The sequence below is a fragment of the Neodiprion fabricii genome, chromosome 2 (assembly GCF_021155785.1).
Source record: "Neodiprion fabricii isolate iyNeoFabr1 chromosome 2, iyNeoFabr1.1, whole genome shotgun sequence".
Classification (NCBI taxonomy): Eukaryota; Metazoa; Arthropoda; class Insecta; order Hymenoptera; family Diprionidae; genus Neodiprion; species Neodiprion fabricii.
The window spans coordinates 38,712,435-38,739,555 of NC_060240.1; the positions used below are offsets into that span (position 1 = coordinate 38,712,435).

General features: G+C 44.2%; 1 protein-coding gene across 2 annotated transcripts in view; it reads left to right on the forward strand.

Annotated features, from left to right (window-relative positions):
• Window positions 1–10,039: 10,039 nt before the first annotated feature.
• LOC124174704 (guanylate cyclase 32E) overlaps window positions 10,040–27,121 on the forward strand; it is a 29,805-nt gene continuing 12,723 nt past the window's right edge. The window contains exons 1-8 of one of the 2 annotated variants that reach the window (XM_046554100.1): window positions 10,040–10,882; window positions 17,209–17,412; window positions 18,720–18,917; window positions 20,687–20,809; window positions 21,729–21,924; window positions 24,276–24,353; window positions 25,657–25,904; window positions 26,788–26,933. In XM_046554100.1, the coding sequence (XP_046410056.1) occupies window positions 17,224–17,412; window positions 18,720–18,917; window positions 20,687–20,809; window positions 21,729–21,924; window positions 24,276–24,353; window positions 25,657–25,904; window positions 26,788–26,933 (1,178 nt within the window). In that variant the 5' untranslated portion in view covers window positions 10,040–10,882; window positions 17,209–17,223. Of the gene's footprint in view, window positions 10,883–16,126; window positions 17,101–17,208; window positions 17,413–18,719; window positions 18,918–20,686; window positions 20,810–21,728; window positions 21,925–24,275; window positions 24,354–25,656; window positions 25,905–26,787; window positions 26,934–27,121 lie in introns of those variants that run through there. The other variant, XM_046554101.1, reaches the window with a different exon arrangement.

The following is a 27,121-nucleotide window of genomic DNA, read 5'->3' on the forward strand; positions in this document are numbered from 1 at the left end:
TCAATAATAACTGACTTGAAGATGTCGATTGTAATATTATACATACATTATGTAAACACAATATTTATTACGAAATCTATATCTAGTATACATATATACATATATTCTGTATAATGTTACACGTATCGTAGGAGAAAAAAAAAAAAGTAAAAAAATAAAAAAATTAATGTAGAAAGAAGAAAAGTAAAAGAAAAACACGATGCGTCAAATTGCGCACGAATCGATGAATCGCACGACACTGTGACATGTAAGCTCTTCTCATAATTTTATCGATGTAATATAATTTTATACTCAGAGTTGCACCTTTTGACGCCGTCCTCTGCGTTTCCCTGCAATGCAATTTCCAGCGTGCCTCGGACCGGGTAGGAAAATAAGAATAAAAAAAAAAAATTAAAACAACAACCTCACGAAGAACGAATCTCTCATTTTTTAAATTGAAGTACAATGATAAGAATGGAGAAGAAGGAGGGGAAAAAGAAATTCACCGGGGAAAAATGAGCGCGAGGGGCTGCAATTCTGATATTTAATACACATATTTTTGTCATTGTTTCTTACACGATATATAAAAAATCTTTAAAAATCACGGAGAGGCGTTAATATATTTGAAATAAAACTTGTACCCAATACACTTTCAATACTCTCCGTACCATGCGGTACGCTTATTCCCTCTTATCGCGTTATCCGATATCCTTAATTCGCGCATTCGACTCGTTGTCAGGTTTCGCGAACCTTTTCGCATTAATGCACAGGTCGAACAATTTTGTACCCAAATTTCCCTCTAATTGTAGACGCGGTATTACCGACGGGAACGAAATTCCGACGAAGAGAACTCGCGGGAAAACACGTTGGATATTCGATTGCATTGTGACTCACGGCTGTATAAACGAACTACGTGTATCACCTTACGTTGGTAAGGTAGGAAAAAACTGGCGCGCTTAAACGCGATAATATGTACTTCTCTGCCCTCTCTACTTTCATCTCTCGACCATTTTCTAACTTTGTTTCTTTTCTTATTACGTATTTGTTTGTTTTTTCTTGTTTTTTTTTTTTTTTTTTATTTTCTGTTTCTATTCGTTTCATTTTGGTTTACAACGATCACGCGAAATCACTCCTGCGGAACATTTTTATAGACACGTATTTCTAGTGTAACGAAGTGAAGGAAAGAAAACGAAATTAGATTAAAAAAAAAAGCAACAAAAACTAGTCAAAAAACCAGCAAACACATATTAGATATATACATACCTATATATGATAATAATAAATAAATGATGAGATAATTATGTAAAGTTATAATTTTCTATGTATATTTAAATGTCACGCTAAATCTACATTACAAGTATCTATTATTAGGAGATATGGTTAATAAATTGATATTTAATATGGCGTACACGGACTTCACCTCTGCCCATCGTATAATCATACATAATACGTATGGATAACATAATGTTATAAATAATACATGCAGCACAAAATACTTGGTGAAATTCACAACAATTACATACCAAAACATATATATATATATATCAGTCTGAAGGCGTTTTGAAATAATATATGATGTATCATATACGTGCGTAATATTTTCTATGTGTACAATGAATAAATAATAATTGAACAATTTCAAAGCAGGTCTACGGCATGTACTATGTATGTATGTATACCATGATGTGTATATCGTTTGAGGTTCGCGGTACCGTTAAAAAAACTTTGAATATTGGCGGAATTGCGAAAACCAGGTACGCGTAACCATTTTGCGCTATCGTCGATCCTTTTTTGGTTATTGCAACGCAAAATCAGTTTCTGAGGTTTTGCTCTACTTTTTTAGTTAAACAAGGCTTTGACATCGATTTATCGTTGCACGAGCGTTAAATTTTCGCGACGGTTGCAAAAAAATCTAGCAACAGTAATCGTAATGAGAAAGAATAGTAACGGATACCAGAGTTTCCGGTAACAGCTAAAAAATTAATTTTCATTTTCTACCTGGAACTATATTTTTCGATTGTGGTCAAAAATGAAAATAGTCAAGAACCGAGCGGTAACAGGAAATAAAAATTTCTCTCAGTGTAGATTCTAATCCTTGGATTTATCCGACGCAGGGTGAACGGCACTCTGGCGATAAATCATCGTCCAGGCTAAGTTGCGATTCGTCTACGAACGTCAGATACTGTTAACATTGTCACGAGGTCCGTAACGGTTTCGTTAGTGCCAAGTGGCCGTGTTCATATTTTAATAATCGAAGAGAGAATAACTGGAAATTTACACTACAAGTGAAGATGAAACTTATTTTAACAAAAGGAATACCAGGCACATTTTACCGAGTGTCACAATTTTCTTTATTTTGATCATGTTTCACAATCCAAAAAGAGGATCTCTTAATAATGCCGGATACCTATCTTCAAATAGTCATTCACTCATCCATTCGTACAGACACGTTAAAATACGCCAACAGGCTCCCAAGTTGATTACGTCGCTCGTGTCGTTTTACATAAATGGTACGAAATAGGTGACTCGAAAAAACTACTAGGTGGAAACTCTGTTGAAGTGATTCTAAATTAAACAAAAGGTGCGAAGCGAAATTTACAGAAGTTTCCATTATATCAAAATGAAACGTCAAGTTATTTTACAACGGTTTAATTAACTTCAAAACGCTGATAATCATTACGAACGGTGACACAGTACGACTACCGTTCGTAAGAGGCAGACGGAGATCCTCGATGATTGGCCACCGGCTTCGTAGATGTTGTATGAAGATTTGTTTCCTAGTTAAGTAATTCGTGGTCACATAGACAACGATAATTTAATCTTAGTACGTTAATTGAATTTGGAAAATTTAAACAAGGCACATTGCCACGAGGTATTCATCGATGCCGAGTCATCGCCTAGGCGTCTTCTCGGGGAGTCTTATCCGGGGACCTCTGAACATTGGTCAAGTCTCTCTCGTGGTTGTCATATTTGTTTGGCTTGGCCTTTATTCTGTCAGGTGTCGCCATTCACCTGTCACAGGTCAGGGAAAAACGTGCTAATTACGTAAGTTACACCGCACGGAGTTCTCCAGCACGTACATTACTCGGTGTTACAAGGGGCGAAATGGCAAGGTAACGATCAGCCGGGTGACCCGCAACCTTTCTCCTCCGGAAAGTTCGCGAAACACGCGTGATGTTCGTCCGGATGTTTACGTACGTGTACACCTTTGTACATAAATATAAAGTACATTACACGTTCGAGTTAAAGCGACATCTTAATTAGCAGGTGTATAACTCCGGGCTTCTGCAGACCGCGAATTTGCCCGAATTTTGCACAGGCATTCTCCTATCAATCTGCCCGAGTGAAACTGTCGAGAGTGATGGAGATAACGAGCGGTGACAACCGTGAATTCCGAGAGCCCCATTTACGTTTGTAGCTTTGTACGATGACGAAAAGCCTCGCGGTGCGGTTATTAACTCGCACGAAATGACCCCGGAAGCCCCGATTTCAAAATAGCTGTTACAAACGGGCTAAATGCCCCGCCTTCGCGACCTTTTTCATGTAAAATATAATAAATAATAATCCGTATGAAACACAATGCCGAGTGCGAACCCGCGCGCACCTTATAGACGGTTATTATAAACTAAGCCACGCGATTGCGGATCGCATTATTTACATAATTGCCACCTTATGGATTACCTCATATTTCTATGGGTGCAGCGTGGCAACGATTTGCGTTATTCGAATCGACGAGATTGTCGATATTGATTCTGCACGTTACGAGTAGCTTTATCGTCTTAACTTTCGTGAATTCCGGGTAAAATCAACCGATTAAAAAGTACTTGCGAAATTCCATAGGTGAAAAAATTGTGACTCAGATCCGCGCAGGCGCCAAATCGCCGTAAGTTTTTCGTCTCAATTCATAAAACTCTCAACTACGTAAGGTATTTTACAAGCTAACGGTTACTTGTTTATTTTTCCTGTTTAACGTCAGCTAGCACTTTTTCAACATTGTTTTCGTCCGGTACGAAAGATGCAGGATGGATGGATCGATTTATCAAGATAACGATGTATTTTGACCCAAACTCGAGTTTTAACAACAAACTGGATTTATCGTCAATGTATACGAGGTTATATATTTCTATAAGGATGTAGCCGCAACGTGGTCTATTTTTATGAAAACGTAATCTCGCTACGAGGGAAAAAATTTAATACATGTATATACGTATATGCATGTATACATATACCGACCAAGAGGTACGTACAAAAGAGATGAACGAGTTATTTGGGCCACGGGCAATTGACGAGCAGTTAAAGCATGGATAACGTCCGATACGCGTTATAATTATTCGTCGTTTTCTTACACGTGATGCGCAAGAAATCGCAGCTTGTAGTGTAACAGGATTTTTTTATTACTCCCCGAAGGTGGATAATCGGCGTGTGGTGTGGTCCCATTTACGGAGCAATCACGAGGTGGTTAGGAACACCGGCGAATCAGCAAGCGAGGCTTTGAATGGCAAGTAACTACGGTAACACACACTCGACTCGGACACGAATACAAGCTGCGAGTCTCGCGATTGCCCTTCCATCTTCTCGCCTCCTCGTTTCCTCTATACGCGCCTATAATCAACTACATTCGTGTAAAAGTGAAAGTCATGAAAATTGCGCAAGTGCAAAGGCAAAACGCTACGTATAGTAGATGTGGCATAACCGTTATCAACCGACGGTAAAACGCGGTTCAGGCCTCAGGTTTAGAAACCGCACGATCAGCTCCGATTCCTACGATTCAAGAATCGCATTTCTACAATTTCTTCTTCGATTGGATTACGGAGACAAGATACGACGAGTACCCGTAACCGTATCAGTTTGTGAATATTTTTATATCGAATCGAATCCGAGAAGTTATCGTCGTCGTCGTAAAAAAGAAAATAGATTTTGGTTCGTTCGATGAGATGGAAAAAACAGCAAAAAACGATAAGGGTGTATTCCATTGATAATTTGGGACGCACGTAACAGTTGCAATGTTGAAGACACGTAAGGAACGAAATTGGCTCAATTCGGCTAACCGAGTCCTCTCTCTTATCGTTAAAATAAAACCTCGGAGTCTATATTCCTGCGTCGCTTTCATGTACGAATAATCGGATATTCGGGTCCGTGGATGTATAAGCTTATTATCGTAGGATTAGGGGGATGAAATCGTTTACGGAGAGACGCGACGGAGGCATCCGATTTAACCTCGGTGAATGATCGGGAATCGCATCTACGATATATTTCGCAAGCATGTTACAGCCTCTGTATGTTAATGTACCCACGCAGGAATATAGGAAGCGGATTTCTCATGAATGAAAGACTATCGAAGTCCGGTTTGCACGATACTGCCCGAGGGGCATAGGAAAGGCAAAATCTCAGAGGCTTCGAGCAACGGCGAAATCAAGCGTCGCTCTTCTCAGGAGGAATGTATACCTACCTATCCGCGTTCTGAAAGCAGGTTTTCGACAATCACTCGAGTCGTGCGTCTATTGGTTTAACGTTCGATTTTACCTCGTCTTACATCGGCGCAAATTAGTATTTGAATAAGCAGCGCGACGCCGTAGTGTCGTTTTAATTATTCGATGATAACAGAGCTCCAACGCACACTCGTCTAACAATACCGCTAGTAAAATAGCTTACACGTATAAGGTGGCAAACTATTCGCGACGCATTCGACAATGGGTTCTAACACGCACGTGAAAAGTGATATAATATCCGTCGAAAAATTCAGAACATCGGAAGGAGAAATATGTGACGTACATATCTGTTGGTGGATGTGTAAAAGTAGAGGTTCGATAACCTGTCTCAAAAGAACTGCGGAGAAAAGTGTTTTGACACCTTTTTTCTTTGTACTTCGTTTGTACATTTTTTCCGTACGAATTATTTCGAAAGAACAAAAGCTCCGTCGACAGAAAAAAATTAAGCTACTATCTAACTCGGGAGTAAAACATTGAGCTTCGATAGGTCAAAACCGAAAAGACACATTTCGATAGGCTTAATTCCTATACGTAAAATAGACTATCGGCAACGTATGGATAACAAAATAAAACAGTTCAACCGAAACCATGTTATTGTTAAAACGATAATGAAACGAAAATGATTTTCTTGAAGGGTAAAATTCCGTTTTTAAAATTATATGAAAATTTCTCGACTGTACTAAAGTCCGAAAACTAAACGAGGGTAAGTAAAATGAAAGCGAAAAGCTGAAATGTGAAATAAAAGTATAGAAAAAAAAACGTGACTTTTGTGGATCATAAGAATAAAAATATCCTGCATCTAGGAGAGTAAGTAAATCGTGCGTCATAAAGTCGAGAAGATTTTAGCAAGATGAAAGCTACTCAAAGTAAGTATAAGCCGCGGTAGTAAGGCGAGTATATCTGTCGTGCAGCTATTAGTTATAGTGCTATTCTAGTTCGCTAGTTTCGCATCCGTGAATTACAACGACAGAATTAATGCGGCAAACGTTTCTAGAATCGGAATGACCATAAAGTAAGGATAATTGTGCACAGGGTGGTCTGCAAGAATGCCAGAAAGAGAGAGAGAGAGAGAGAGAGAAAGAGAGAGCGATGCGCCACGTGCATGCATACGTGCCCAAATATCGGGCCTTACCTGTGCGCAAGTGGTGAATAGAAAAGATCGATCCGTTAGAAGTTAGAGAAACCAAAAAAATTGACGCCGAAATAAGGACAATAAGGATAATTTTTCTCCGGAAATTCAACGATCTCGCGTTTTTTTAGTGCTGCAGTTATACGGTCAGGGCAGTTTGCAAATTTGCGCATATCCCGGTGCGCAAAATCGTCGCGTATATTCAATATTACGACGATACATGTACACAACCTGTTTTTGTGCCAGCTGAACCTGTAATCAGGATAATTGCAAGGCGGTAAATACCCGGCTGGAGACAACCCTTCGCCGTTACTTGGTTGAAAAATTATTCTCTCCGCGCCGCGTATCGGCTTTCCAGCTGTTTTCGTGCCCGAGGAGGAACAAATTTGGCAACCGCGATATGCGCGATGAATTTTTCGCGCAAAAGCGCATTATAACCGTGCGAAATAATTTTCGCGATCTTACGCGACGTCTCACACGTCCCGAGGGCCTCTCGTGCCGGAAACGAATATTTGGATACGTCCAATAAGTGGGAATAAATGAATTCCGATCACGTAGGTATTCGTCATTCGAACGTTTTTCTACGCGCAGGCTCCCGACGCATAGCTCTGACTCTCTCTTTGGAGAAAAGGGAAAAAAGGAAGAAGGAAAAAAAAAAAAAACATACAAAGAGAGGAAACGGCGCGGATCCTGCACATCCGTCGAGAAAAAATATCCCCGAGGAAGAAAATTTATCGCGCGTTTGAATTATTGTTAACAAGTCGCGCGATTGTTGAAACTCCTACGAGTTTTGTGTCGCCACGGTTTCGTTGTAACCGAAGCTCATATTTCTCTGAAACATCGCTGCGCTAAGATGAATATTATGAAATTTTTCAATCTTGAAAAATATGGGGAATTAAAAAATTGCCAATCATAAAAACGGGAAAATCTTTATCCACCTCGATTTATCGATATCGACGGGCGCTATTTACCGTGGTAAATGGGGTAGGAAATAGGTTAAGCCTCGGAAGTGAACACGGGCGCCTAGGCAACGCGGTTGCTGCCTTCTCCGAGTAGGTGAGAGACTTGAAATATGGTCGAATTGTATCAGAGCGCGCGTTCGGACAACCGTAAGACCGATTATAATTCATAGTTCGTTCCACGGTGGCTTGCAGGAGCCGAGTCGGTCCGAGTTGCGATTACGAACGCAGCTCGGATCTCTTCCCGCAAAGTTTTTAAGGTGAAAAGTTTCCCCCCTCCTTCTCCGCCCCCATCCTCTCTCCCAGGATAAGTGCATCGCGCGATAAACCAGCTCGTATCGCGGACCCGACGCAATTGCAGTTCGGGGACAATGCGCGAGGAGGATACACGATTGTGCAGCGATATAGACATCGCACGTATAACGTGCGAAGTCCGGGCGATACTTTCTTGCGATTTAATTTCCCAGGAGAAAAATGTGAAGATTGGTTGACTTTCGGTACCTACGGGTACGAAACCACGTTCACTTTCGGGATTCCTCCAATTTCTCGAGATACTTTCTCTCCCTTATTCTTTGAATTTTTTTCAACGGGATTCTCTACATTTGCATAATACAACCCCGGCTTATTTCAACCCCTGCGAATATAAACTTTCGCGAGGGTTTTCCCGATCCATAAAATCGAAGATCTCGCGAATCGGTGTTGCAGGGGTGAAATTAGATTCCGAGGAAAGGAAGGGACGCGAAGGGAAGCGAAGGACAGGATCGAATTTCTCGGAGAGTCGGGGGTGCGAAGGTGCGAAGACCAGGAACGGATTTAATCGTTCCGTTGTACGCGGGGACGGGCGATTCGCTCGAATCGATCGACGGCCAGCCGCGATCGGCGTCATAAATTAATCCCGAAGGGCTTCGCGACGTGGGTGAGCTACGAGATCAAACCGAGATTACGTACCTGTATCGTTTTCATTCGCGACGAGATTACCCCCCCTCCGAACGTCCCCGTCCTTATCGGTGCAAAGCTTCGCCGGAATCACCCGTCGTTAGTGTATTCATCGAAACTAATCCCGAGATCTCGTCTCACGGAGCGTCAGAGTCCGAGCAGAGCGACTCGTTTCGGGCCAATCGAATGTTCCGTGGTTATTATACGAGCCCCACGCGATATCGTCGAGGTGTTTGGCAAGGGGCAAGATGCAGGTCGGCTACTTTCGGTCGTTAAAGGATTTACGATGCGAACCTGAATTTGGAAACGTGTTATAATTGTGCCTGGTCGAATCTCCGGTAATTATGTATATGTATACATGATGTATACGCTCCTCGATACTCGATTCGAAAGACTTTCGATATTGGTATAGTTTATTCCATCAATGAACCCGATTCTAACTCTTCGCCATTCGTGTATTTGGAACGTTAATTTTTGTTGCTCGATCGGCCAGTCGTTATTATTCGACGATCAGATACCAAGGGGAAATCAATTTTGGTTCTGGGAATCTGTGACGTTTGTTTTTTTTATAGTATACATAGGAAGAGGATGATCGAAGCATATTCTCGAATATTGATTGAAAGATGGGTCGGTGCCGTCTGAAGTGATTTCGTTGGAAGGTGATTTGCGGATAATCACTTGGATCGATCGACGTTGAAACCTCGAGGAGATTTACGCAGACATTAGCAGTTTAATAATCAACGAGGAGATCGTGGTTTCTTTTTGACTCGCCCCGAGAGTAACAGTTCGAGAGTAAAATTACGACGACAATTCATTCCTCTTTCTTTTTTCAAACGAGCTTTCGACCTCTGTAATAAAATTTCAAAATTAAACAAACTTGCGGTCACAAGAATTTACGAGCTTTTCGAAGCACCGTGACCAAACGAATTTCTCATTATCCATAACGCAAGAACAGTGAAAAAGAAAGTTTGTAAAATCAGAATCAAACATCGAGAAAGATACGGATGTACGTCTTGGCCTCCGATTAGTCATTCGCCTGCACTAAAAAGATTCGAAAAAAAAAAAAAAAATCGCGCGATTGCATCACGCATGAATGAAAGATCCGATCGCCTCGATCATCGTCCGCATAAATATCACCTACGCAAAGATTCGCGCATTCGCCTGCTGTACCTCGGTTTCAAATCAGCTGCCGCCAGCTCCCGCATGGGATTAAAAAAGTCAAGGGTACCAGCCGTAATACAGCGACGCAACGCGACACGGATCAAGCTGTACAACGATCGCGGTGAAAAGTGGTAACGTCGAACAAGCGATCGGCGGTCGTTCGATCGATCGTTCGTTCCTTCGTTCGTTCGTCATATCTACGATCTAGATCGCGGTCTCTGCCTAGGTGTAATGTCAGAGATGTGTGCCGATCGCGAGATCGAGAGACGCGAGGCACGAGTCCGGCCTTTTACACATCCCCGAATCTACGTCCGTGTGTCGGTGCGGGCGCGGATATTCATCGCAAAAGTTAACCAGTCAGTCAGAAACCGTGCGGGACGCTGACTCGGACGGCATGCGCCAGAAGCCGCCCCACGTTCCTCGTGTCAACACAGCGTACGGCAGTCTGGCAGTGCACGCCGTCTACTACTGTCGCAAAATTCGCGCCGCTCCGACACCCGCGGCCCGGGACACGCGTCGCGACGCCTCTTCGTCTTCGCGAGCTTTTCGCGCGCGGACGCTGCAGAGAGTCGCGAAAGCTCGGCGAACGCGAATCACGGGCGGCCCGTTTTTACAACGTTTTTTATAATTATACGCAATATTTCACCAATCGAGCGCGAAAAAACATATTCGTTGGCGAAGTCGGACGAGAACTCGTTCCGTCGCAATTCTTTCTGGACTTTCGCTGTAGAGAACTTTTTATCGACGTTTCTTTCGTGTCCTCTTTCACCTTTGTACATATTTGTGCTTAGACATTTGCGCGGTTCCGTGCTGTCGGCGTTTAGCACGAGCCTAATAGTGGCTATCTTTTCTGTGTTTACCTTCAGTTTTGACCTGACGGTTGCCTAGCAATTAGACAAGCGTGTTTGGCTGAATTTTAAATCACTCGCTGAACTCTGGGGAGTGGTTTTATTATACGCAGTTCTGTCTCAAAGATAAGGTGAGAAATGGGTAAGAAGTGCGGTTTCATTCACGGTCAAACTTGGGCTCTGATTCTGTATTATCTCGAATACGTATAAACTATGATATTAAATCTGTATCGGTAAGACAGAAAGGACTTTCTGTTTGAGTGATTTCGACAAGGTTGCGCTTCGATTTCGTCCATTGAGTTCCACAGTCACACAATAGAAGCGGAAAGCGGAAAGATTCGTCGTCATTGTTACACGTGAGGAAACTATCACGTTATCAAGGTAAGAAAAAAGAATTAAATTAGAATAACTTTTTTCAATCAGCCCTGTAATTTTCCTAATTTTGATCCTCGGTGAAACCAACTCGATCTTCCGTAACTGTACCTAAGGATTAGAAAGCAACGTTGAAGGTATCTAACAATAGTGACGACGACGAAGAATTATCGCAAACGACGTACCCTAATTACGCGAATAAGAACAAGGTTGACGAGTGCTTGCATAAATTCCGTCAATGCGCGTTGTCTATGCAGACGGAAAGGCGATTGCACGCGTGAACGCGGTAAGCTTGCAGAAGGTACGCGTCTACGCGGAACCGATTACGCTTATGGCGTGAAAACGAAAGTCCGTAAATAGCCGGGGTATAAGCCTCGTTTTGTGAATCTTGAACGGCACGAACATAGCTGCGGCTATTTAATTTAAGTACAGTTGAATGTGGAGAAATTCTCCAATTCGGAATTAACGTAGAACCTTGACGTAATCTGCCGAGAATATTCCTCTCGTCTCTGGCAAAAGAATAAATTTTTTCGTAAAATTCGCGCGATTTTTACTCAACCACGGTGCAAAGAGACGGAGGAGAAAACGAGAGCCACGATTTTATTAGCTCAATGCAAATATGTGCATGCCCGAGTGTTTCTCGCTTTTAAATTTCGCGCTGAACGAGCAGCGATGCCGCTTGAAAATTGGCGAAACGTTTTCTTTTCGCAGTTTGCAAACGATTAACGCCTTCGGCATTAGCGCGGTGACAGCCAAAGTTCTACGGCGATGAGTTTGACCGGCATATAATACGTGTTACGGTACATGTGTGCATTTGACGCTCTTTGACGCTCGCTTCGCCACCGAGATGCACATCCGACGTAGTTTAAACGCTGTTAGGTGAGCGGGTGTGGTAATAGCTTGTAAGTTAGAAGACTTGGAGCATCGTTATGAGCGAGTGGCTCCTTCTTTCACTCCGAGTTCGCGATGACAGCCCCGGGCGATTGAAGCGAGGTATGCGAGTCGCGTATTTGGATTCGGACGAGTGTGAAGATACCGGCAGCAAATCACTTCTGCATCTGGAGTCGGGGAATCCAATCCAATTTCAGAACTGGAAATCCCGGAATTCCGCATTTCTGGTATCGAACTAGATCGAAGAATTGGGCTGCTTGGTTTGGGATCGCCTTGACCAGTACCGAAAATACGAACTCGGTCAGGCGGTTATCATTTAACAAAGAACTCGGTTGCTGGTAAGAAATCAGTGCGTATCAACAAAAATCAGTGATACAAGTAAAATATCAGGGCCTGTGAAATCTACTTCAGTCGTTATCAATTATCGTGCAGATACGAGGAACAAAGTTTGATCTACTTTTAGTTGTTGCGGTTCTTTTAACTCTTCGGAAAAGTAGTTGGTTTCGAAATTTTTTTATATTTTCCGCAATGGCGTATCCGTTGCATGAAACTTTTAACAACTCTTATCGTATTTTTTGAAAGATCGTAACTCGTAATATATCGGTAATGAAAATATTCCATTTCCAGTGAACCGACATCTTCGAACAATTCTTATGATTCCTTAGCGAGGGTCCAAATTGCAGACAAATATGTATCACCCTAAACGAATCTGAATGTTTTTCACCTTGTCGAAGTTTTCTTACCCCGATCGCTTAGGAAACCAAAGGAAATCTGAATCCCTTCCGAAACTTGCATCCCTCCCCCTAGATTTTCATACGCCTTTGCACATCTTTCGCAAATTATATGAGAACCGGTGGGAATATCGGATATGAGTTGGCGAGAGCGCTGTAACGTTATCCAAAATGGGCTTTGCACGTGTGTCAAATGTGCTTGCGAATTTTCTGCAGCCGATTTGGCCCCAGTTCGGCAGGAATCACGGGAAAATCCCGGAGCGGGTGGCAGACGCGGATAGGCGGGAATCGCCTGGAAAATCCGAAATTTAATTTTTCACTAGACTTGCTCGTTGACTGATGCACGATCGAGTCCCGAGACGACGGCGTTAAACGCTTAGCGAAAATTCAGCCGAGCTCCCGAGTTCCCATTATCGTCGATCTCTCCCCGTGCAACGCGTATTTCCCGCGATAACAAACGTCGCCTCATTGCTGAGTTCTCGTATCGCTCTCGTGCATCTGAAAACATGCAAATTTTCTTCTACCGCAGATTTTTAGCCGAAGATTGCGTCCCGGAAGAAGGAACGCGGCACGAGTTAAAACCTGAGAAATTATTATCACGAGAAACTAGGCGAAGAATTACGAACCCTTGGTCAGTCCGTATTTTATAACGTTCCAGAATTCCGAACCTGCGGATGATCAACTCAGCGATTCCAAGTGACGAGGAAGCTCCAGGGATTCATATTTCACAGTGAACTCCATCGATCTACGGAATGCTAAGAATTCTAAATAGTCCAAATTTCCAAGTCATGGTTCCAAGTCTCGAAATTCTCTAGAATAAATCGTTCGAATTCCTCGTGCGAATTTTTAGGCACTAATTGGAGTTAATAAAAATTTCCGCAATGAAATTCGACGTGATAGTAAAGAAGAGTTTTGGTCACTGTCCGAACTCCGACCCTCGCCCAGTAACTCCGAGAGCTTTGACCTTGCGGAATCCGCGTAGCGACATCGACGGGACGGTGACGTCATCGGGGGGTGGGTTCGCAGAAGAATTGGGAATAGAATGTCTCCACCGGAGGGATAAGTCGCACGTTTTTCCGTACAGCTCGAGTCTGCTCCGCGAGGTTTCAAGTGGTTCGATTTATGCGGTCGTGCGTAAATCCGACGTGACATAGAATCGCCAGCGGCTTTTGATAGCCTCGTATATGCTGTAACTGGACCGACAAGGGAGACGACGAGGTGCTGAGCTTGCGGCATAACGGATCGACTCGTAAAACGATAATTCGCGAATCACACGCGCTCGTAACGGGCCTGTATCGTTATCATTATACGCGACGAAGATGTAGCGCAAGATAAAATTGACCGTTCGAAAACTGCCGGGAATTTAGTTTTATCGGCTCCGAGGCGCGAAAATAATATACCACCAATATTCGAGGCTCTAAAATAGATATAGAAGCTTTAAGGTCTAAGCTCTTCCTCGTGCAGCTTGAGGACATTTATTACCGCATCGCTGCTTCCCCTTCCAGGATTTAGAGCTTAATATTTTTTCTCGTAGGTGTTGTGTATGTTTGCTGGTCCTTGAGGATGTTATCAAAATTTAATATTAAATGTAATATATCCTCGGCGTAAGGTGGATTTTATGAAAGTAATATACATATATATATATATATATATAAACGTTATTAATGTTCCAGACGTGCCTTTCGGTTGACGAACTGAAAAAGAGAGGGAAAATTGAAACAACAAGAATTTCAATTTAGCGCTTCGTTCAAAAATTCCGAAAATTGTCGAAGGCAGAAAATGTGTTGCGTCATCTCAAGAGAGCAAAGGCCTAATGTATTAACGGGAGAAACGAATATAAACCCGTCGCTTGTTTGCACTCGGTATATTTGACAGGCCGTCAGTTTCAATCAGCATCTAAAACGGAATTGAGGCTCATCGCTGCATAACACAAGCATAAGGATTTTTAGTCTAGTTTTCTAATTCTCCATGTGTTTTCGATAACGTGAATCGATTCGGGCTGTTAAAATGTTGAAAAATTCAGATTTGTCAAACTCTGATATCCTCGAATATCTAAAAATTTGAATCACTGCCAAGCACCCGATCGTCTAGAAATTAACAACGATCATTCCTGTCGCCAAGGAATCGCGAAAATTTCATTGAAATTAGTTCAATCCCACATTCACAGAACCTGATACGTCGTAATTTCAAACTCCGGGTGTAATAAATTTAGCAAAAGCACAGAGAGAGATAGAGAGAGAATATAGCAGTCCGTACATTACTATTGTAATTCGTTAACATTCGTAATCGTTCTGTAATCAATCCTCCGAGATTAAACCGTACAAATAACGTCGTGCTGTATCCTATGCGAATCATTCTCCAACATCACAAAAAAGTCGTTCGTATATGCTTATCCACCAGTTTGAGCTGTGTTGACTGGTAATAAAGACGTATATCATTGTTCGGACAGGAAATGTAAGCGTTGAAAGTTCTCCCACAATATGATCAGCCTGCGGGTGATCGGTTGACAAGTATAATAAAAAGTCTTGTAAGCCGGGCGTTGAGACACGTGTGCGAGAGGAATCACCTACTCCACGTAGAGTAGGCAGAAGGGTGCCAAGAGATGATTTGAGAAGCGCGTAACCTTGATGTAGGGTTACGTTAAGCTTGCAGGTTCGTCTAAATTACGCAACAGAGTCTCGGTCCATATATTTAAAATAAATACGGCCAGAGCTGTCGGAGAAGCGGTTCGCGGTCAGGTTTGATGTGTGTTATTAAAATAGTCACCGAGAGTGTTATTAATACCGGGAGAGCAGGGAAGAGGACACACTCGGGTAAAGATTGGAACATTTGCTAAGGCAAACAAAAACAAACGGTAGAGAAAATTGAACATTGGCGAACCGCGTCATCGGAATCGCTTATATTCACCTACGGTGAACGGATAAATTAACCGTAGAGACCTCTGAAAAGATCGCGCTCTCACGTATGATGTTAGTAGGTATAATATGAACACACGAATGTGAATACGCGTTTCGCGTATGTAACGCGATTGCGCAACGACAATTTAGAGGGCATTGACAGACGCGTCTACAGGTTACGCAAGTCTCTCTCAATGCTCTGTTCTACCGGCAACTAAATCGGCAGCTTAGCTCAGCTTCTAGCTTAGCTCAACGGGCCCGACTCACCTCACCTCGAAGCATTTTTTAATTACCTGCTCCAACCAGCGAATCGAATTTCGTCGCGTTCTCGTTCGCCAACGGTCGAAATATCAGAGATCATGAAACGGCAGCTTTTGCGATCCTAGACCGAGTCCGCGATTGTTGCAAATTTAGTCAACCAATCCCCAAAGCGAGAGGAAAAATTCTTGCGGTTGGCCTGTAACTTCATCAGCTTTTCCACGGGAATTAATTCAGCATCGAACAAATTACACCCAAAGCCTGCAGTGATTTACCGAGATCTGCGCAGACTGCTTCCGATTTATGAAACCAGTTTCGGGTAAAATCCGCCGTTCTACCGAACCGACGTCTGTACGACTGTATTAATATTATACCCGAGTAGGTATATCGAGTCTGGGATCTCCTTAGCTAATTAGATTCATCCGATTACGTTTTAATTAGCATAATTATCCGCAATACGTTCGCTTCGGTTTGTCATGTGCCTGAAGCAATACTCGCGGACGAAACGAAAGATATTCCGTAATCCGGTGTCTGCAGACCCGCCGTTTTAATTGCCACGTTTTATTCCCTTTTTCCTACCCTCTCGTTTCATTTTCACGCTTTTCTTTCACTTGAGATAATTGGAAAACTTCTCCGTGAGAAAGATGTGCAGCTTGAGCGGCATAAGTTAGCCTGTTAAACGTACGGTGCGCGTGTTCGTTTGTATTATAAGTGTGTGAAAATATTTTGGGATGACAAACATCCAATAATCGGCGTCTCGCACGACGGAGCGATCTTCGAACCGGTAGATCGATCAGCCATCTGGTAACACACGTTATACGCATACCTACGACTCGTACGCTACATCGTAAAATTAAATCCAACGACGAAACATGGCTGTTTTTTTATTTGTGCCAGAGATTGATATGCCGTGTGTTAAACTTCCGTTCAAACTTACATTCGCTTCCGCCACGTGTCTCGCGTTCACCGTTCGATCAAAGACCGCTCATTTACGATTACGGAGAGATTTACGGTAGAAAATAAATTGCAGAAGCTGAGGTGGAAGAAAAATTGAAGCGACCTTCGCGAGATCGTCGTGATTAGTTTAATTGGCCCGACAGCTGCGGCAATGCTTGCGGTTTAATTCATCGACGTTTGAAAAGAAGATCCATTAATTCCCTCGGGATCGGGTAAAAGCGCGAGACTCCCGGGGGTGAAAAAGCGGCGCGCACAAGTCGCCCTGGGTGCCTGATTGTCTTTATTGCGACCCCACGTGGCTTACCGGTTTTATCCATTACGAACGCATAGCGGCGCACTTCTAGCAACTGAGTAACCGAAAGTATCCTGCCTCGACGACCCGGTATTTCCCAGTCTGCGATCGGCGACCGACGAGGCGAAACCAGGAGCTCGACTTCCAGTCTTCGTTGGTACTCCTTACCAGCGAAAATTATAAATTTCCTCTCTTACCCTCGTACGTTTCGACTCTGGGTGATAACCGTGGGGGTTTTTGAGGGAGAAACCGAGTCCACGAGGATTTCTCTTTTTTGAGTATCTGTCATTTTCTATTTTCAATTTCAAGATTCCACCGCTTGGCATGCGACAAGTCGAGGCTAGGCGGACATGTGTCCTTCTGACGGCTCTGCTCGCCACGTTTTTCGGGGGTGTTGACGCCAGGACGTTCACTCTGGGCTACATCACCGGATCGAAACGGAGACCCGAAGATATGGAGTACCAGAGACCCGGCCTCCTAATTTCCGGGGCGATAAGCCTGGCGGTGGATGAGGTGAGGACGATTTTTTATTCGCTTTCAGCCCTCGATCGCCGAACTCTGACCTTGCGGGGCATAAACCGAGTTTTGCGATTCGATACGAGTTTAATTACACATTGTAATATGCGTTGATGATTCGAGGGAGTTCTATACGCGACGGTTCCTCCGGGAAAAAAGTTGCGAAAAAATCCCGTAATAAACGGAGAAGTGAAAAGAAAACGGAAAGTAGGAAGGCTTTTGAACTTCGTAATTACTCGTCGAGATAAATGCTAATCAAGCTCTTCTCCGCGGGACTGTCGGTTCTCCAATTTGGATTTTTAAACAAGCCTGAAAATTGAAACTCAAGAAACTCTCCCTGTTAATTGGACCACCTTTCCACCCTCGATATCTCGACTTCTTTTATCGCCCAGAGACGAAACTCTCTGCGATGAAAAGAAATATTTCAATTACTGGATATACCTTCAGTTGTTTGGTATTAGTCTGAAGTTATGTGGGCAAAAAGTTGAGTAGGGTCTTATTCGCGTCATCCCGGCACTTTGGTGAACGAAAAAAAACTGTGTACGTCGTACATCAAGCTTCGATACTTTGTCAAATTCCGCTTGATAAAAGACGGTAATATTTTCCAGTCGGAACGAAACCTTGCTTTTGGGTGCGGGGTAAAATTAAGTTTCTTACTCGACGTAACGATTCGATTAGTCAGTTTGAAAAGGTAAATTTTATGCTCTGTAAACGCGTGAAAAATAAATATTTCTCCGTTAGTTTGCCAATCTTTTAAAAATACGTTGATGAAAAATGGGGGGTAAAATTTTTTGCATTTCTCCCGCCAGGCCCCCCAGCTAAGTACATCTGAAATAGAATATCGTGTTTAAAAATGATTCGATGGTTCGAAATAACCGGCAGACGCGGTGCGCGGCTTAGTCGGCATGACTAATCAATTGCCTAAATCTCGTGCGGTATCTATTTGAAGTAGATTGAAACGTTCCTGTGTGACTTCGCGGTAAAAGCACACCGGCCGGCAAGCCCGCAGCGTAATTACTCGAGTTAGGAACAAATCGGGTGCGAGTTAGTTGGTAATTTTGCAACGTTTGTGCGTATGCGGGGGGCCCGCATAACCCGAAAGCCTAGTTCCCGAAGGGAACCGTGATTGGCTACGTGACGGATAAAAAACTCGACTGCAGGCTTTTCTTCCCCGCACAATCGACAGAAATCAGTGGTTGAAATGGCGGGGAGAGTGTCCGCCAAACTCGGGGAAATCTAATAAACTTCATAAAGCTTTCGTTACCCGCCTTATTGCGGACCTCGTCGGGCTTTTTACTCGAAAGGTTAACTCGGGCGAACTGGCGAAACGGGGACACAAACTCGATTTCATTGTCGCCGAGACCTACGGCGAAGAGGAGACCAGCATTCTCATGACCGCCGATCTATGGACCAAAAATATCAGCGCCTACATCGGACCCCAGGAAACTTGCATTCACGAGGGACGGATGGCCGCTGCTTTCAACCTACCCATGATTTCCTACGTAAGTTTTTTCTTCCTCTCTTATTCGCCTCCAGCATCGGCTCGGTATCTAATTAACCCCCAGTCAAGCAGGTATCAGTCGCTATTTTCTGCAGCATGCGAAGTTATCGACGAACGAGGTACTCGATTTACCGATTATACAGTTGCTTGGATTTTGGCTGGTTCTCTTAGTTTTAGAATATTGAAAATTTGAAGAATTTCGACACATCATGTTTGCGTACGATCTATACTGAATTGAAATGAAAATCGGGACGATGTAACGAACATTTTTTTAGGGGATGTATTTTTTGTCTCATTGGCTAGTGAGACGGGACTAATTTCACTATTCGGTTATAACCTGACAATGCCGAGGTATTTTGATGTTAAATAAGTCTTCATAAATTTCACACTGTCGATAAGCCGAATCGAGGATAACAAGTCGTATAGATTTGTTTTCAGCGTTCCGAGTTACGATTAGAATTTGCAAGACAAAAGCGCGTGCTTTCGTAATTTGTCAAAGTCGCCGGATGCCATTCGGCATCCTGAAACGGCGTTCAATTACGTCACATAACACACAAGGAGCTGGTACGCGTATACGGCGAGCGTCGTCACGCGACACTTTGATAACGAATTACCAAAGTTGAGTCGAGGGTCGGAGTTACGACATCGTCAGGTCGCAATTATACTCGAGATAGTAGACGTAGCCGGGGTTCTAAACCGGGCAGTAATTCAGAAAGTGCTTCGTGCCTCGAGTTGCAGGCGTCTTTCGGAGAAGCCAGCAGGAGGTCCGTGCCTCTCTTGGCTCTGATTATTCCCGACTTCCGCTCGGCCGGGCCGATAAAATCGTGGAAACCGCGCACGAACGAACCGCGAGCTTATCTGACGATGGATTTTTGGGTCAGCTCGGAGGGGTCGAAGGATCGCCGAGCTTTGGTGCCGATTAAACCGTGCCCGTAAATACCGCGGTACCTGCGTTGTGTAGCTGCCGGAGCTTTTGCCGATTTAAAAGAACCGGCGAGGAAACTTCTTTAATTAAATTCCCGCTCCGAGAGATTGCTGCATGCACTTTACCAGCTTTGCGTCAATCTGTATTCCGAAGCTATTCCGCGACGTTGCGTTGTACGGTAGTTGGATATATTGCCACATGTATTTCCTGAATTTCAGCGAGCTTTGCAGTTGAACAACAGCGGGACGCGTGACTTAATTTTCATTCTCTTCGTACAGCGGTGATATATTTTTCAGCGAAAGCATGCCTGTCTCCAGCTCTCGTTTCCGCGTGCATGAAGACCATTTCACAGAAACGTTTGAACCGAGTTTCTTGCCTCACGCTCGCACTTACGGCTGTTTTTCCTCGGCGTTCGCACAGCCGGCTGACTAAACCGCGAGCAAAATGCAAATGCCGAACTAGTTTCGCCGGCTCCGTCGTTACCTCTTCCCGTCCTTCAACTCATTTATTTATTCTCCGTTCTTTCCTCTTTTTATACTCTGTAACGGAGAGACGAGAAGAGGAGGATTAGGAATCTCTCGTTGCGCGGGTTTCGATTTTCCGTAAAATGGAGCGGATTTTGATCCCTCGTGGGTTGATTTTTCGAATATTTACGCACGCGGATGAGGAGACGAGGAGCGAAGAACGTAAGTAAGAGCCGGTCCGTCGAAAAGTTTTTATCGCAGTATATCGAACTAACGATGAGATGTCGACGCCTCGCCGAACGGCTGCCCGGATAGTCGATAACCAAGTTCCGAACTCTGTATTCCACACGGTATTACTCGTTTTTTCCTCCTTTTACGCAGTTTTGCACGCATCGGGAAACTTCGGACAAAGCAGAGTTTCCAACTTTCGCAAGAACCCGACCACCGGACACCCAGATATCCAAATCGGTCGTCTCGGTCCTGCTCGCCTTCAACTGGACCAAAGTGAGTATAAGTTTTTGCAAGGAAACGATTTCCTCCCAATTCAACCGCAGTTTCTGCTCTCGCTTTCGCATTATATACGGGCACTCCTGTATCCGCGTCCCTTCGTTCCAAGATTCCCTCGCCTACGCGATCAGGCGAAAGGTCGATCGCCTCTCAAAATCCGCGGATGACAAATAACGCTTCGTCTCTGCGGGGCCAATTTCTTCCTTGCGGGAAATTTTAGCCCCTACAAGAAAATAAACAAACATTCCTCGCACCTGTCACGTTCACCTTTGCAAGACGGTGCTGTTTCGGCACCCTAATAAATCCCTGATCTCCGTCAGTATTTTGTCGCGAAAACACTTTATTCCCATGGGAGATTGATCGAGTGGGTGGAATTCGACACAACCCCGCAACGATTAGACCGCTCGTAAGCAGAACCGCAAACTATTGAATGACGGTGATTTACGCTCGCGGGGCGCGTTGCGCGTCACGTGTCATTCGGGACCGTAAAAAACTGTGCAAAACTCGAGGGAAACCGACGCCGGGCGTTGATTCTCCCGAAGGGAGGGTGACGACGACGCCGTGTTTGCTCCTCGGAACGCGAGGGTGAACGTACACCGGATCCTCCCCCTCCTCCTTCACCTCCTCGTCCTCGTCCTCGTCTCCTCCCTTCCTTCGTCCATACACAATGCACGCGGGGTGAAAGCACGTTGGGTACTAATCGTGCAAACATTCCCGGTTGAATGGGACCCCGGATCCTTGTTTGGACCTCTCCAAATACACCTCGAGAATCCGGTGCCCGTCTCCCGTTTACCGATATAACGCGAAGTGGTGTTAAGGGATGAAAATAGGAGGGTGGGTCGATCTGTATTGGGGTAAATCTCGGTTATAATACGACTGATTTCTATTACACGCTTACCGCTCTCGCGTGCAACAGGTGACTTTCATGTACATGAACTCCACCCTCTTCGAGTTCAACAAGATGTCTACTGTGGCCGAGACGATACTGTCGTCCTTTGATACGGCTGGCATAACTCTGAACTCGTTGAAATGCTGGGGCGAGCCGTACCTCCACACCTACGTGGACAACCCTTTTCATCAGCACGTTAAGGACACCTACCACGAGACACGGAGTGAGTAAACTGCTTTGCTTCTTAACCTCCGCGAGGCTTTTCCCCGTTCACATATTCAACACACGTGTGTGTGTGTGTGTGTGTGTAGGTATGCATTTACGTGTACCTAGACGATCTCGTCTGCGCGCGACTATTTCTCGCTGGTAAAAATACTTATTCGTTGAAAATTTCACTTCTTTTTTTTTCCTCTTCTCGTTTTACAACTAAAAAAAAACTAACACTCCATCCTTCTCCCGAGGTCCGTAATTTGACAAGCTGCGACGCTCTTCGGAGAGGAGCATCAATCAGCCTGTCGTATATGTCACGGGAAAAACCGCGGAGCAGAAGGAGATGGAGACGGTGGAAAAAAGAGAGAAAGAGTAAAAAAAAAAAAAAAAAGAAAAAGAAAGAAGGAAAGAAAAAAAAAAGTGGAAGAGTCAGTTGGAAAGTTGCGGTTCGGTTGACGTGAAATACTTTGACGAGTTCACGGTTGAATCTCTCTCTACGTATCTGTATGCATATCTGTGTGTATTGTCTGTGTATACGTGTATATGTGTTACGTATATGCATACGTGTACGTAAGCAGGTATACACGTACGTACCCGTACGCTTACGCTTACGTTCGACAAGTTGGTTATGGCCGCTAGTTTTCGACGAGGGATAACGAGGCCCCGAGGCGAGGACGTTTTTGCTCGGTTCTCATTTTACGTTTATCGCCTTATCTCTTCCATGATCTCGCCAACGAACAACCCTGATGGGAAAATAACGATTCAATCGAACGAACTTGCAGATTGATGAGCTCCGTCACTCCGACTTGTTTCCTCCACCAACCGGTATCCCCCACTTCTATTTTAAAACCTATTTATTCGACCAGAAACTCGTTTTTTTACTGCCCACGCTCCTAATTGTGGTCCATTTTCATCGTGGCTGCAAATAACGTAATATATAATGCAGGCTTACGCGTGAAATCTGGTGTTTTGGGGAAATGTGGTTAAAGGTCACTGAAAGAGGTCAGAGTTTCTTTTTTTTCCACGTTTCAAACAACTCCATTCTATTTTTTTTTTTTTTTCCCTCTCTTTTCATTTTGTGTTTCCATCCAATTAGGTAACTCCTGTAATCGCTGTCGCGAAATAACGTTCCCTTCAGAAAATAACAGTTTTTACAACCAGAATAGGAACATTTCATTATTGTGCGGCCTTCCAGCATTTGCGATATCGCGATTTGGAACGTTACCTGTACCGGCTCGAACAAGACACGCGATATAAAATTTCGTCGATATTACGACAAACTCTCGGAGACTCTGAAACATTTTGAATTTTATTTGAAAAATCACGAGCTATAAAAATAAGTATTTGATTCGTGTGCCGTCCTTGCGGGTATCGATGCAACAAATAGAAGCGGTCAAGAATCTTTCGCAAAAGGAAGAGAAAATGTATGAAAATAAGAAGCAATGACCTGCACATTAAATTGACCGTAAATCAATTCGACCCATTTTAAAAATTGGCTGCATTTGAGGGAAATTGGCCAAGTTATTCCCGCTGAATCGGCACGATGACAGGTATTGCGATTAGGTCAATTTACAATTGGGGTGAAGGAGAGAGAACTCCACGAGTACACCACGAGTATACGAGTATACGCTGGAAGAGGAGGAGGAGGAGGACCCACAATCGGCGTCGCGACGCGTTCCGCACGTCGTTTAGCTGCTTTGCATATCAGCTGATAACCCGCATGGTATTTCTCCTAATCCAACGCGCGAGGCTACACCACGTGGCTATAATATCACGTTGAATCGTGCCGCACGTACCTGCGAGAGATACGTGCGTAAATCGTTTTACACGTACGGAGTACGTGTGTTATAAATAGCCCGAACATTTTTAAAATGCTTGAAAATTTCGGCGAGTTATTCTAACGTTACACCGAATATGAGACAGACGTTGAGAGAGAGAGAGAAGAGAGAATAAAGCTATAATAGTAACAAAGAAGAAGAATTGCGTAGGCAAATCGGGCGTCTAATGGTCTGTTTGCGGTCGCGTTATGGTCAGTCGGTTTTTATTGCTCGTTAAATATCTATTCTTGGGATATTTTTAAGAGTTATTGTCCAAAGGCACTCTACTCTCTTCTCTGCCCGATGAAAATAAATCAAAACTAGGCTCGCGGTCCTCGCGTCTCTACATAAAATTCACTCCCGTAATCGCGACGGCATTGCGAAACATGAGCGACTGTAAAAATATTTTTCAAAAATACCGATCCGCGCGCATCGTTGCCGAGAGTAATTTTCAACGACTGTTGGACCTAACGGATCGAATCGTAGTAAAATCGTCCAGTCGCGGATCAATCGACTTGTAATTCCTTACATCTCTACTCTGTTACAGTATACGTGATACTCGGAAATTATTACGACCATATTGGATTACTGATGGCTTTGGACAAGAGAGAATTGCTGGAAAAAGGTACGCATTTATTGTTCGCGTTAATTAATTATTATACGTTACAGGTACGCGATTCGTGCATGTTATAAAAATACACACGCATCTGTATTTGTATGTACGATCTTGCGTAATAGATACATGTATGCGGGTTTACCGAAGCGGTTCTTTTCTGTCGCAGACAAATACGTATACCTAAGCGATCGAATAAGGGTGGGGGGAATGGGGGTGGAAGCTTATTTCCCGGTCGTTGGAATATGAATGCTTCGTCTGCGGCGGACTGCTCTCTTACTTGAAGTGCAATTTATCGCGGACCGGGGACAGGACGGGGTGGAAAAGTAAAGAGGGAAGAAAAATCCCAAGTCGAGATATAAAGGGGGGAGCTAATAACCGGAAATCTTACCGCATTGTCTATACCAGACGCAATCAGCTTGAATCCAATTCCCGTTCTATCTGTTTTTCCATTTTTACGTCGCAACATTTTTTTATACGACGATCGTTACGCGTACATCTACGTATATACGATGCATCGATGCTCGAACCTCGTCCGGCGTTCTCTTACGATTTCTTTCGCCCAGACAATGTAATACGATTACGCACGTAACATTACGCATATACATGTTTTCCTAAATTTTCCTTAACTCTCCCGCGTCGTCTGGCTCATACGTTATATTACATTATTCCGTCGTTTAGCCAGTCGCCGTGGGATTTATTTTTACACCGATAAGTCGAGAGCGACACCTGACCGCTAGACCAGTTTTATCGCTCTTATTTTTCTCTCTAGCTCTTTGAAACGCGTGCTCGTGTTTTCGTAGTTATTATTATTGTCTTAGTCGTCGTTATACAAATTGCCGGCCGACCCAAGCCGGAACTAACTAGTGCCGATGGTGATAATTTTAGCCAAAGAACACGTGGGCGCTCGCTCGGTTGTCGGGTTGAGAAAGCAGCTTAAAAGCATGCTTTTTGTCCCGGGGATAACGCGCGAGTATTCGTACGCCTGTTATTGCGCAGGTGTAATACGAAGCTGTGTCAAGGTATAAACGGGAATCGCGTCGGCCTGTTTTACTCGGCGAAACACGTGGAATACCAGAAGCTACAAGCATCGGTCCGCGGGCCCGACGTGACGTGCCGCCGGAATATCAAACGGGCCCAGTTACGCCACCGAGGCCTTGCTCGCCACCCCGTCAAATTTCGCTTCTCACGCTCGAGCTTTGCGACGATTCTCGTTGAACCGAGAGGCGACGCGGTTTGTTTGCCTCTGCACGTCTCCAAAATGGATGGCGGATTTAATTCCGGGATCAAACGGTTCTCCTGTGTCTTGTTTCAGGGGATTATTGGGTGGTCGGTGTCGACCTCGAAGCTTACGATGAACAATCCCCGGAGAAATATCTCAGAGGCTTGCTGGAGAATGAGACTAATTTTGGGATAATACGAGCCTTCCGGAGTTACTTCAGCATCGTCGCATCGCCGCCTGCGGTCGACTTTAAAAACTTGACACGAAAGATCGACGAGTACCGGCGAAAACCGCCGTTCAACTTCACCAATCCCTTGGATAAGGTCAACGGGTTTTTTCCGGTGACTGGAAATATAAATGTTACAATTTTTGATTCCCTTAATTTCGCCACGGCAATCGTCTGTCGCTTACTTATCTTCCTATCGTTTTTTTTCGTAGTTTTCATTCTTGTTTACTTCAAGTTATCGATTCAACGCTATTCTAGTAATTTTAAAACGAGGGAAACAGCTTTTTAAAATTTTATCGAGCCCGGGCTGTTTGAGACAATCTTTCATCCGGATATACCAACCCGCCAACATCATTTTTTACCTTCAATTCTCACGCAAATCCACCGCATCATTCAGCGGCTCGGTGCTCATGATCGTGTCAAATGAATTCCGGGATGATCGATCACGGAATACCTTTAAAAAGGATCTTTGAAGCTATACTAGGAGACGAAAAAAACTGAGATTCAAACGATATTACGGTATGCTTTGGACGATGTTACAACCTGGCGCAGAGGCTAGCGGAATCAAATTTTCCAGAGTACCGCCGAGTTTCAAAGCCCATATTAAAAATACCTCAACGTAATTGAGGATATCTTCGCACTTCCACTCGATATCTCAAGAACTGATTCCTCAAAGGAATTCTTCTTGCCGGCACTGATCACCTAACTTGTACACGCGTCTAGCGCGAAGGATCAAAACTGCTCTGTTGAATCCGAGTTTCGTGCAAAATTTAGTCAGTGTCAGTCAGTTCGACGCTCGCGGGGCATTCCTGGCGCGAGATTCGAGTCTGGGGTATAAAAAACCCGCCCGTCCTCTTCTTCTTGGTCGCGTATTTTCACCGCTCACGATCAGCCGTTGCGGAAGAGAGGCGACTCGAGACCCCGTTAACGGTCACTCTGGATCCTCGACGCAATTACGCTCCCCAATCTCATACCTTCGCTCTGCTGTTCTAAGGTAGATCCGACCCGAGACGTCTTACCTCTACGACGCGGTTCACCTCTACGAGCGCACCCTGCTGCAGGCCCTCGACGAGGGCAGGGACCCGAGGGACGGCAGAGGGATGGTGGCAGCCCTTCGCGGGGTCCACTATCGCAGTGCCATGGGGTATGTATACGCACGGCGATGTGAATTTATGTCGGGAGCGTTGAGGTCCTCGCCCGAGAATGCAGGGATGCAACGCGGAAATTTGGGGTATTTAGGGACTTTTTAAAACGGGACTGAAGAGTGATTTTCGATGCTGGAATGCGGTGAGACGGTAAAAAAAGGAAGCCTGAGATTATACTTGGCTCTAA